At 46.3% G+C, this 11,350-nt stretch overlaps 1 protein-coding gene across 2 annotated transcripts; it reads left to right on the top strand.

Annotated features, from left to right (window-relative positions):
• The first annotated feature begins 202 nt into the window (after positions 1-202).
• Positions 203-11,041, top strand: CREG1 (cellular repressor of E1A stimulated genes 1). Of its 2 annotated transcripts, XM_026003365.2 has the most exons (4): positions 203-642; positions 4,771-4,890; positions 5,935-6,119; positions 9,729-11,041. In XM_026003365.2, exons 1-4 carry the CDS (start codon positions 289-291, stop codon positions 9,730-9,732), a joined length of 663 nt encoding a protein of 220 aa, XP_025859150.2. In that variant the 5' UTR covers positions 203-288; the 3' UTR covers positions 9,733-11,041. The 2 variants fall into 2 exon arrangements, with proteins under 2 accessions (XP_025859150.2, XP_072589022.1); XM_072732921.1 differs by lacking the exon at positions 9,729-11,041 and having other exon boundaries at positions 263-642; positions 5,935-6,123.
• Positions 11,042-11,350: the final 309 nt, after the last annotated feature.

The following is an 11,350-nucleotide window of genomic DNA, read 5'->3' as shown; positions in this document are numbered from 1 at the left end:
CCTAGAAACGCCCTCTCTCTCTCTCTCTCTCTCTCGCAAATAAATAAATTAAAAAAAAAAAAAAAAAGCGCGTCTGGGCGGCAGCCGCTGGGAGCCGGACAAACAAGCGGGCTCCGCGCAGGTGGCCGGGCGCACAGAGGGCCCCGCCCCCTCCGCTCCCGGACTCCTGATTGGCCCCCTCGGAGGGGGCGGGGCCGGCCCGCGCCGCTGGGGGCGGGGCCAGCGGCGCCGGCTCACCCTCGACCCCTGGAGGTCGCGGCGCTTTGGGCCGTCGCCGCAGTCGTCGTCATGGCCGGCCGGGCCCGCGGGTCCGCGCGCTCGCTGCTCGCCGCCCTGCTGGCGCCGGCGCTGGCGGCGCTGCTCGTGTCGCCGGCGCGGGGCCGGGGCGGCCGGGGTCACGGGGACTGGGACGCCGCCGCGCAGCTGCCCCCGCTGCCGCCCCGCGAAGACGCGGCGCGCGTGGCCCGCTTCGTGACGCACATGTGCGACTGGGGCGCGCTGGCCTCGCTGTCCACCGACCCCGCGGTGCGCGGCTGGGCCTTCGCCGACGTCCTCTCGCTCAGCGACGGGCCCCCGGGCGCGGGCAGCGGCGTGCCCTACTTCTACCTGAGCCCGCTGCAGCAGTTGGTGGGCAACCTGCAGGTGAGCCGCGGCCGCGGGGCCCAGGGTCGGCGCTGGCGGGGGGCGGGGGCACCCGGAGGGGAGCGTGTGCACGCGCCGCGGAGCCCAGCCTCCTACCTCCCGGCCCCGCGTTGGGAGAGCAGCGTTCTTTTTTTTTTTTTTTTTCCCCAAAGATTTAATTTATTTATTCATGAGAGAGGCAGAGTCACAGGCAGAGGGAGAAGCAGGCTCCATGCAGGGAGCCCGACGTGGGACTCGATCCCTGGTCTCCGGGATCACGCCTTGGGCTGAACCGCCGAGCCACCCGGGCTGCCCCGCAGCCTTCTGTCCGCCACCGAGTGCGGGAATTCCACGCACGTCCCCGCCGCGCGGCTGAATTCTTTGCCAGCACCTACCCGGAGGACCTCTCGCCCCTGGGTCGCCCCGGGGCACGGTTGTGGTGTTCTAGACTTTCACAAGGCCTCCCCTTCTCCTGAGTTAAGAATCTGCCTTTCAGCAGCAGGGAGCGAATACACAACGTCGTGAGCGACTAATGCAGCTTTTAGGACTCCTGTGCACACTGCCTTCCCTGGAAAGGAGCAGAACTGATGTTATGAGGCCTAGGGCTCAGCCTGTGCCCAGCTTTGGTGGCAGGGCCGTGCTTACAAGCCCCTGGTGGATCCCTGCTGTCCCAAGAGTGGTGTCACACAGCTCTACCGCCCGAGGGGCTCCAGCCACAGAGTCTAGGAGTGGGCTGCAGATGAACTTGAGGCTTGGATAGGTTGAGTGACTTGCCCAGAGCCTGTAGCCAAACTGGAATTTTATGTCAAGTCTGTCTGCCTTCAAAATACGGACCACAGGAATAGTGGCACGAGAGCTGCATATGTCCCACAGAACAGATTTCTTTGGCTGACACAGAGTTCCGTTTGTTTTTTAAATAAATCCTAGTTACAGGATTCCCCCCTTATCCACAGTTACACTTCGTGATTTCAGCTACCTGCAGTCAGCTGTATTTCAGAGGCATGTGATTCTCCTCCTGAGGTACTGGCGGATAGTAGTAGCTTAGTGCTAGGTCACAAAGCCTACCCTGATTCACCTGATCCGATAGATATCTGATCACATTTCAGCATTATCATCAGAATAGTGACTACAGGACACTAAGGTATTTTGAGAGAGAGTGAGCATATTCACCCAACATTTATTACAGTATATTGTTATAATTGTTCTATTTTATTACTAGTTATTGTTGCCAGTCTCTTACTATGACTGATTTATAAATTAAAACTTTATCATAGGGGTGTGTGTATATAGGAAAAAGCATAGTCTGTATAAGGTTCAGTACTCTCCAAGGTTTCAGGCATCCACAGAGGGTCTTGGATTGTATTCCCTGTGGGTAAGGTGGGGAGAGGCTAGTGTAGTTACTAACATTCAAAAATTGAGATTTCAATGACAAATCTAAGTTTTTAGTTTCTTGGAAGATCTGTACCTCCGAGGACCCGAATTCTCTGAGCAAAAACAAACTGCTGCTCTTTAAGACACACGCACCTCCTCGTTCACCCTTTTCTTATTCCCCACCCACCCCACTCTCAGACATTTGCCCAAAGCAAGCTCATTCAGTGAGCAATGCTCAACCTTGGCTGCAAACACGGTCATCTGGGAATACTTTAAAAAATACAGTACCGGGATATTTTATTAAAAACACATTTTAGGGGATCCCTGGGTGGCTCAGCAGTTTAGCACCTGCCTTTGGCCCAGGGTGTGATCCTGGAGTCCCGGGATTGAGTCCCACATCGGGCTCCCTGCATGGAGCCTGCTTCTCCCTCTGCCTGTGTCTCTGCCTCTCTCTCTCTGTGTCTTTCATGAATAAATAAATAAAATCTTTTTTAAAAAACCACACATTTGGGCAGCCCGGGTGGCTCAGCGGTTTAGCGCCACCTTCAGGTCCAGGGCGTGATCCTGGAGACCTAGGATCGAGTCCCACATCAGGCTCCCTGCACGGAGCCTGCTTCTCCCTCTACCTGCCTCTCTCTCTCTCTCTCTCTTTCTGTCTCATGAATAAATAAATAAAATCTTTAAAAAGATTAAAATTTAAAAAAAGGTTTTAAAAAAACCCCACACATTTTATTAAAAAACAGCTCCCCAATCCCTCCCTGATGCTTCTAATGAGGGAGAGGAATTGAAAACCACTGTATGCAAGATTATATTTAAACCCATGCTGATGTGGTCGTCTGCTCTGTTGGAAGGATGAAAACTAAGACTCAGAGGTGTGGGAATCACCTGTAACCAGCCACTAATGCCTGCCAGGTCGAACTCCAGCCCCAGTCTTTGACAGGTCTAGAAAGGCAGTGTAAGGAACCTATCCAGGATTGTAGTTCTCCACGATGGCAGTGAAAAGGTGTGGCCACATCAGAATTAGTCTGATTCCGTCAGTTAACCAGTCAGGTTGGTATATACTTTCTACTTTTCCTCCTTTTGACCTCTGTCTTCTCCCTGTCACCCTACCCACCAGATTGACATGAACAAAATACCCCTCAGCATTGCCCTCTGCCCAGAAACCTTTAATAACATCTGGTTGCCTGGAGCTGCATAAGATTCACTTGGGATGTTTTGTTAAAAATACAAATACCAGGGCTGGGAATGGAGCCCAGAAACCAGCATTTTAACAAGTTCTCCATGTATGTGGTTCTTGGAAAGCGCAGACAGATGCCAGGCTACACAGCACAATCCTGACTCCTCAGCTTGGAGTTGAGCCACCCTCACCACCCACCCCCCCAACCTCTCTCACATCCTCCCCAACCCTCTCAGAGCCTCTCTTTTAAGCAGATTGGGTTTCTCATTACTCAACTCACAACCATGTGCCACATTTTCCCAGTTCTGTTTTTGAAATTCCCTTTACCTTTAATACATCATCCCACTTCTGTCCTGGTTTTGAATATCTTATGAGGCTCTGTGGAGTGTCCGAACGATTCCAGGCTGTGTTGACATCTCTTTGTACTATACTAGACTTTGAATATACCTAACTGATCCATTCGCCTGGCAATTAGTTATATGCCTTCTGACCTCTTGTCATTAGGCACTAGTTAAGTTTTGTTTATGTCTGACTTTTCCATCCACCAGATCATAAAGTCATAGGGAAAGGAGAGACTTTTTTTTTTTTTTTTGGTCTCCTATGGCTCCTTGCCCAGTAGTGTACAAACAGTGAGTGTTTAGCTACAGCTACATGATTTCAAGGAGCTTTCTCCATACTCCTCCTTTTGCTAGGTCACCATGAGATAGCAGAATTTGCCACGCGAGCTACTTGGAATTTAAAGCACTAAGCGCAACATGTGAATTTTTCTGTGATCTGTCAACAATGTCTTTGTGAAGCTGATTTCTGAATAAGAAAGAAGAATTTTGCTTGCTTCACACTTTTTTAGTCGAGGCATTCTTACTACTAAAACAGGAACAAACAACTTCTCCAATTTTGAGATCATGTGACGATTTCTGCTAGCATAAGATAACCAAAAGACGTGATTCAGCAACTTTCTTGCTTAAATTGTACAATTAGCTAGTTGAACAATTGTTTTTATGTACTAGTTGCATATTAAGAGTCTAACCCTTTCGATCTTTCAGTAAAGGCTCTAGAGCAGCCTTGTATTTCAGTGATGCTGTGACAGTCATTTCTCTGGTGACTATGAAACAGATTAAGAGTTTAAGAAAAAGAGGGATCCCTGGTGGCGCAGCGGTTTGGCGCCTGCCTTTGGCCCAGGGCGCGATCCTGGAGACCCGGGATCGAATCCCACGTCAGGCTCCCGGTGCATGGAGCCTGCTTCTCCCTCCGCCTGTGTCTCTGCCGCTCTCTCTCTCTCTCTCTCTGTGACTATCATAAATAAATAAAAAATTAAAAAAAAAAATTAAAAAAAAAAAAAGAGTTTAAGAAAAAAGAGTCTTAAAATAATTCTCACTGAGTCAGTGAATTTTAAAAATGGAACCCTAGCCCCTGCTTCTTGGGGAGGAAACGTCAAGCTCGATCTCTACCCCACTAGAAATTTTCTCAAGTGGTAGGTGGTGTTTTATAATTCACATGGAAGAATATGCAGCTCTAGGGACAGTGTGTACATAACTTATGAAGTTTAGTACCTCTCCAGAGACAGTATCTCACACACAAGGATCTTTATTTTCTCTGTGCAGGAGAATCCACATGCTACGCTGACCATGTCTTTGGCACAGACCAACTTCTGCAGGAAGAAGGGATTTGACCCCCAGAGTCCCCTCTGTGCGCACATAATACTGTCAGGAACTGTCACCAAGGTGAGTAGTTACTCCACAAGAACAGAGACAGGTTTGAGAAGAGCACCATCTATGAACAATGAAAGAAGAGACATTTTAAGTATAAAATGAAAACGATTTGTGATTGAGATACAGCGTTAGAATATGTTCTAGTGTATACTTTCATGAAAAACAAAGGCTTAAATCAGTTGATTTCATATAGGTGTTCAATAAGAACTTAGGCGGAAAATGAAGGATTTTTTGAAGCTGAACAGATATAACAGCTGTTCACCTCCTATGTGAGGAACATCTCTTCAACCAGAGCTCTCTGCCCCTGGCAGTGTTGTACACACACAGTATCTCGCATGTGTGGGTTCCTTGTCTCCATATTTTGCCAGTGACTCAGGGCAGAGAACATACCATGGAAGCTCCAAGAGGGGTACCCGTTACTAAATACTAGACATGAATTTAGGCAGTGGGGTGAATGCTGCAGGGCAGAGGGCAAGGTATCACAGCTGATAATTGCCGGGCCAGCAGATCTGCTTTTTGACCTTATCTCTCATGACAACCTCAGACAAGTTAGATTAATGGTCTGGAAATTCTGTGTGGATACATCTCTGTGGCTGCGTTTCATGAACAGGAGGTGGGGGATGGGCAGCAAATGCTCTTGAGGTCCACTGCACTTTTTCCAGAGACTTCTGTCCTCTCTGGATTTGCATCTCCATGTTTAACATCTGCTTATTATAGGATATGTGTGCTGACGTAACACAACGAAAGCACCTGAACACTTTATTATATGCCACGTGCTGGTTCTCTGATAGCTCAGAGTGACTATGGAGCAACAGAAGTTGGTGCTTGTGATGCTTTCCCACCTCAGTTTTTGTACCACACACACCTGAATGCTCGGATGTTGTCCGCTTACCTTTATGATACCTTCATTTTCTCCTGATTCCTCAAGTTTCAGATCAGGATTTGTAACTGAATAAACTTTTCAGGATGTGTAGGATGCTAGGATCACCTATCCTAAGCAGGTGAGGAAACGAAGTGTTGCTGCTATGAGTTGCTCACGTCATTTATGTCCCTCAGGTGAATCAGACGGAAATGGACTTTGCCAAGCATTCACTGTTTGTCCGACACCCTGAAATGAAGACCTGGCCTTCCAGCCATAATTGGTTCTTTGCCAAGTTGAATATAACCAACATCTGGGTCCTGGACTACTTTGGTGGACCAAAAATAGTGACACCTGAAGAATATTATAATGTCACAGTTCAGTAAGTGTTTGCACATCTTTCTAATACTGCAACTTTTATCAGCGGTCCTCAATCTTTTAAAGCAAGGGGAGGGGTCTCAGCTGCTTTCTGTACCATGGACCGACACTTTTGGCAAGTTGGTAAAGCCTATTACCCCCATCAAAATAATATTTTTAGAATAATATTTAAATAATATTTAAAATGTATAAAATACACAGGAAATACAATGTAAACCAACTCTATTGAAATACATTTATAAAAATATTTTATTTATTTATTTTAAAGATTTTATTTATTTATTCATGAGAGACGCACAGAGAGGCAGAGACATAGGCAGAGGGAGAAGCAGGCTCTATGCAGGGAGCCCGATGTGGGACTTGATCCCGGGTTCCCAGGATCACACCCTGGGCTGAAGGCGGCGCTAAACTGCTAAGCCACCCGGGCCGTCCTAAAAGAATATTTTTAAATGTGTAGTATAGTAATATGTTGATGACTTAATGAACATATCAAATAAGGTTTAATGGTGCGTCTATAACATTACTACACTATTTTCTGAATAGCGAGGACTGAATATTTTCAGGTATCTGCGACGACTCTTAACACAATACGAGTGTGATTTCTTTATTTCTGTTGGTGACAGTCACAGATATGCTATCACCACTGAGGTTTGTTGCCTACAATCATCATTGAAGGAAATGATACACTTCAATTAGAGCTTAATGAAAATGAAAATACTTTTTTCCATCCAAGTTCACAAACCCCCAAGCTCTGCACAGCAGGTTGAGACCTTGTTTTAAAGCAATGCTCTGGGGCCCTGGCTGGCCTGTGATGGCATTTTCCCATGAGAATCAGACTCTGAATGGTCCACATCTGAGTCTGAGCACACAGCCCCGTGCACATCCGCCCCAGTGCTGTGAGTGCTGAGGGGCCATAGGGGGCACCCAGCAGGAGTGGGGTGGGGGGCAGTCAACAACCAAGGGGCCCCAGGAAAGAATGAAGAAGATAACCTGAAGATGGGAAAAGGACAGGGAAGAAGGGTGTGGTTAGATCCTTTGAAATTAGGCCACGGTTTGAATGAAGGAATACAGAGGCCTGCGCTTTTCCCAGGGTCAGTGGCCTCAGCTGCCATCTTCCAGGCCTGGAAACCAGTGATCACAGCAGCAGTAACACTGCTGGTGCGTGCTGAGTGTTTGTTGCTTGCAGGGCACTATGCTGGCTTGGTGCTGTGCTCTGCTTTGCGCTCATTGAATTCTCCCCATAAGATGCTAGGTAATATTTTTCTTCAGCTGTCAGATGGAGAGCCGATGCACAGAAAAGTAAGAAACTTGCCTGAAGTCTGACAGCCAGTATGTGCTGGTGCTGGGATCGAGACCCCAGCATTCTAGCTCTGGGGCCCCCACCTTGCTTCTAACCAGGTTGAGAGCCCATTTTTCTGCTTACCTCTCTGCTAGCTGGCTAGGGTCCTAAACCAATATTATTCATATGATGCACTTCTACCTGTGATGACTGAGTGCTGTTTGCAGAGATCAGGGTGATGATGCTGTCAGACCTGTACACTGTAGCTCATTTGCAGGTCTTAGATTCTCAGTGTTTCATTATTCTGGGTCTTATTCTTTTATAGAAAAGTTCCACACTGAACTCTTGACTTCCTGTCACCATTGCAGATTTCTTCACAGCAAAGCTCGGGTTTTACTTATTTATTCATTTGTTCTTCATTCATTCTTTCATTCCCAAACAGGGCCTAGGACAGTGCATGGCTCAGAGCAGGTGCTTAGTAAATACTAGCTACTTGTCAGACTGATAATTTGAGGCAAAGATTCTCAGCTTCTTTGTTTGAATAAGGAATTCAGCAGTCATGGCCTTTATTTTGCTTTTGAGCATGCAGGTGAAGAGGCACAGGCTAGTGATTCTCTTCTGGACTGACAAAGCCACCTTACTCTATAGGAATACAGAGGCAGCAATTATAACATTATTACTGGGCAGTGAATTTTTCAGGAGGATGGCCAGTAAGATGACAGGCCCACTATGCAAGGTTAAAGTTTACTTTTACAAGATGTGACAATCTCTGAAGTACAGTTTTTTTTTTTTTAATTTTTATTTATTTATGATAGTCACACAGAGAGAGAGAGAGAGAGGCAGAGACACAGGCAGAGGGAGAAGCAGGCTCCATGCACCAGGAGCCCGACGTGGGACTCGATCCCAGGTCTCCAGGATCGCGCCCTGGGCCAAAGGCAGACGCCAAACCGCTGTGCCACCCAGGGATCCCCAGTACAGTTTTTTTTGTATAAATAACATGCCCAAGGGCAATGCTTCCTTTAATAACAAAATAAAAATGTGCTCGCCTGTAAGTCTTTGTATTGAATAAGTGAGTAGAAATCGATAAATTTGAGGTTCCCATTTTATTACACAGACTAGTGAGCCTTTTCTGCAGCTCAGAGATAAGAGGAGGACCAAAGTCTAGACCGGGATATAACCCCTTCTATGCAGGACACCAGAATCCTAGGGAGAGGCAGCCCTAAAGCTGACCTTTAGGAACTCGTCTGACTATTAATCGTCCATTTCAGAGTCCGGGAGTGGGCCCCTCACCATCCCACCCACCTGGTTTGTCATCAGAGCTGTTCAGTAGCTCAGGAGAGAGTGATGTCTGTAAGGGCTGAGAGCCTGCATGCTCGGAGGGAACCACTCCCAGGGGCCTCGTGGGCACTCTGGAGCTTTACCGGATGGCAGCCGTCTTGGCCAGCTTGCCCATGTCAGTTTTGGAAGATGTTATTTCTCTGAATGCCATAAAGCCATCTGCATCTGAAATCTGTTGCATTCAGGTGGAGTCTTATGAAAAGGCTTCATATAAGTGCCACTTAGTAGGGCTCATATGGGGCCTACTGAATCTGGTTTGGCTCACTGGACTGTTGGGTCCAGGCCACGAGTATATTTGCATGTGGAGTGGAAGGTTTTACTGTCAAACCGCATATTTGCTGAAACCCTTGAGCAGGCCATCCTTCCAAGTATAAGCAGTTGCCTCCTGTCACTGTTAAGTGTGAGCAGCAGGATGCTTGCCCCAGGCTTCATCTCTTCTCTGACATGCCCACAAAGGCACATGTAGTTACAGGTGCAGGTTATAAACTTACCTGGTCTCCCTCACCTGGAGATGGATTTCCTGATAGCCATCGTCAGACTGTCACAGGAAGAGGGATCCCAGCTAGACTCAGTGTGGGAGGGCACTTGCCATGTTACTGCTGTTTTGCTTAATGTTCAGGGCCCCTTCTGTTCTCAACTGCTTTTGTCTTTTAAACCCGCTAAGCTGTCAGGTATCCTCCATGGGATAGCCAGCAGCCACAGTGCTGCGTCCCACAGGCCTCCTACTGGAGCATGTCAACACCACACTCACAGGGCGGGGCTTCTGGCTAAAATGAAGTTTCCAACGCCTCACCCTAAACCTGTTGATACCAGCACTCAGGAATGTGCATAAACTCGGGCAGTTCTTCACTACACCAAAATGACTGAAATTAACTCAAAATCCTAAACTTCTGGATCAGGAGTTTCTCTGATCATTCCCTAGAATGATTAACTTGTAAGATTTGTTAAACTCAGTTTAATGAAATAATCCTTCTTCCTCTCTCTTCCTCTCCCTAGGTGAAGCAAAATACGGCATCTTTAATGACACCCGGGAGGTTGCTTAGGATGGCTCATACAGACCTGAAGGGCTTAGTGTTCCTCTCCAGAACATTTCCCAGATTGATTTGTTTGCTTTGCTTGCTTGCTTACTTACAAAATCAAGTTGGACTATTCCTGGATTTCTTGGAAGATGTGGTTGCTAGACTTTTCTTTTCTTTTCTTTTTTTTTTTGCAAATTTTGAAGCCATTTTCATAGAGGGGTGTCTTTCATTATGATCAAGGAAATCTTGTTCCATTAGTTCCAAATGGAAATGCTCCAGTTTTCCAAAGGTACTCCTTGAAGAGGAGCAGGTGCCAGATTTAGATTGCCCATTGGCATTTGAAGGTACTCAAAAATGTATCCTTACTTCCTGGGAGAGGTTCAGGGGAGAGGTCCTCACTTATCCATGGCCACACCTGAGCTGCCTGTGCCTGTCCGGCGGCCTGTGTTACCGTGCACCCACATGTGCACAGCCATGTCAAATCGTGGTAAGACACAAATGGGACTTCCTCTTTGTGGTCCATGTGTGTCTGACAGTCTGGGTGGTGTTGATCCCACAGAGGGCAAAACTATTTCTTATGAAGAACTTTTTTTTTTTTTCCACTTTTCAAGTCTAAAGTGATAGTTACCTAGAACAGAAGTTCGTAAAACTTTTCCTGAATTTGATTTCCCCACCTAAGTGGACACTGTATAATCTGTGTCTTCACCCAAAACACACACCTACATATAGGTACACATTATTTTATTTTATTTTTTGCCCCCAAATGGGCTTGCAAAAGAAAAAAGGATGCAGGAAATTTCGTGTAAGTAATTTCTGGTGTTCTTTTGTAAGTAAAGTTTATCGGACATAGACCAGCCTAAGCCAAGCCTATAACCTGCTGCCCCCAACTGCACTGTAGCTTTTTAAAATAATGCTGCTCTCAGCAGTGGGCTCAGCTCTCTAAATCTTTAAATGGCTGCCATGCTGTTACTACCTAATTGGGTCATGAGAGAGAAGATAAGGTTAAAAAAAAATCACAATTCTTCAGAAAAGAAGGAACTGTTTCATTTTATTACCTATATACATGATTTCAGAAGATGATGGAAGGTCCCTCCTAAAGAGGGGTGTCAGGAACCAAGCTGCCGAATCCTTAAATGGCTAAAAAAAGAAGATGAATATGAGTTCTGTTTTAAAACTACAAAATGAGCCTAAAATCCAGCAAACAGCTTCTGTTTAAGAAAAATGATTTACATTAAACTTGGTAAAATAGGTTTTTCACTCAAAATAATTAAAAGCATTATTTTCATGAAATGTGTTGGATTTATTTTCTTAAACAGATGTTAATATTATACTTTCATTGCTGTCAAAAGCCTTTTGCATTTCTATTTTAGCATGATGTTAAATCACCTATTGGCTGTTTCAGAGCTTACAGTGAATAATTTGACCCTTTCCCATTGGTAAACAGCTTATGGTGTCCTACAATTTGGGGGATGGCCAGAATGCAGCGTTCATCAAGGGGCTTCCCATGGTGTCTCCGGTGCCAAGGTACCTTGTGATAGAATTAGGTTGAGGGTGTATATCTCTATTTCTCCCTTTACTCACTGATTGTGAGTTTTATAT

The sequence above is a fragment of the Vulpes vulpes genome, chromosome 13 (assembly GCF_048418805.1).
Source record: "Vulpes vulpes isolate BD-2025 chromosome 13, VulVul3, whole genome shotgun sequence".
Taxonomy (NCBI): domain Eukaryota; kingdom Metazoa; phylum Chordata; class Mammalia; order Carnivora; family Canidae; genus Vulpes; species Vulpes vulpes.
Note: the sequence above shows the minus strand (reverse complement) of the source record. Positions and strands in the feature narration are given on the sequence as shown.

What these genes read in the sequence shown, in the direction of transcription:
- CREG1 (XM_026003365.2), top strand. Translation starts at nt 289, where the DNA reads ATGGCCGGCCGGGCCCGCGGGTCCGCGCGCTCGCTGCTCGCCGCCCTG. An exon ending in AGTTGGTGGGCAACCTGCAG is followed by an intron (nt 643 to 4,770) that starts GTGAGCCGCGGC and finishes TTCTCTGTGCAG; the next exon opens with GAGAATCCACATGCTACGCT. An exon ending in TGTCAGGAACTGTCACCAAG is followed by an intron (nt 4,891 to 5,934) that starts GTGAGTAGTTAC and finishes TATGTCCCTCAG; the next exon opens with GTGAATCAGACGGAAATGGA.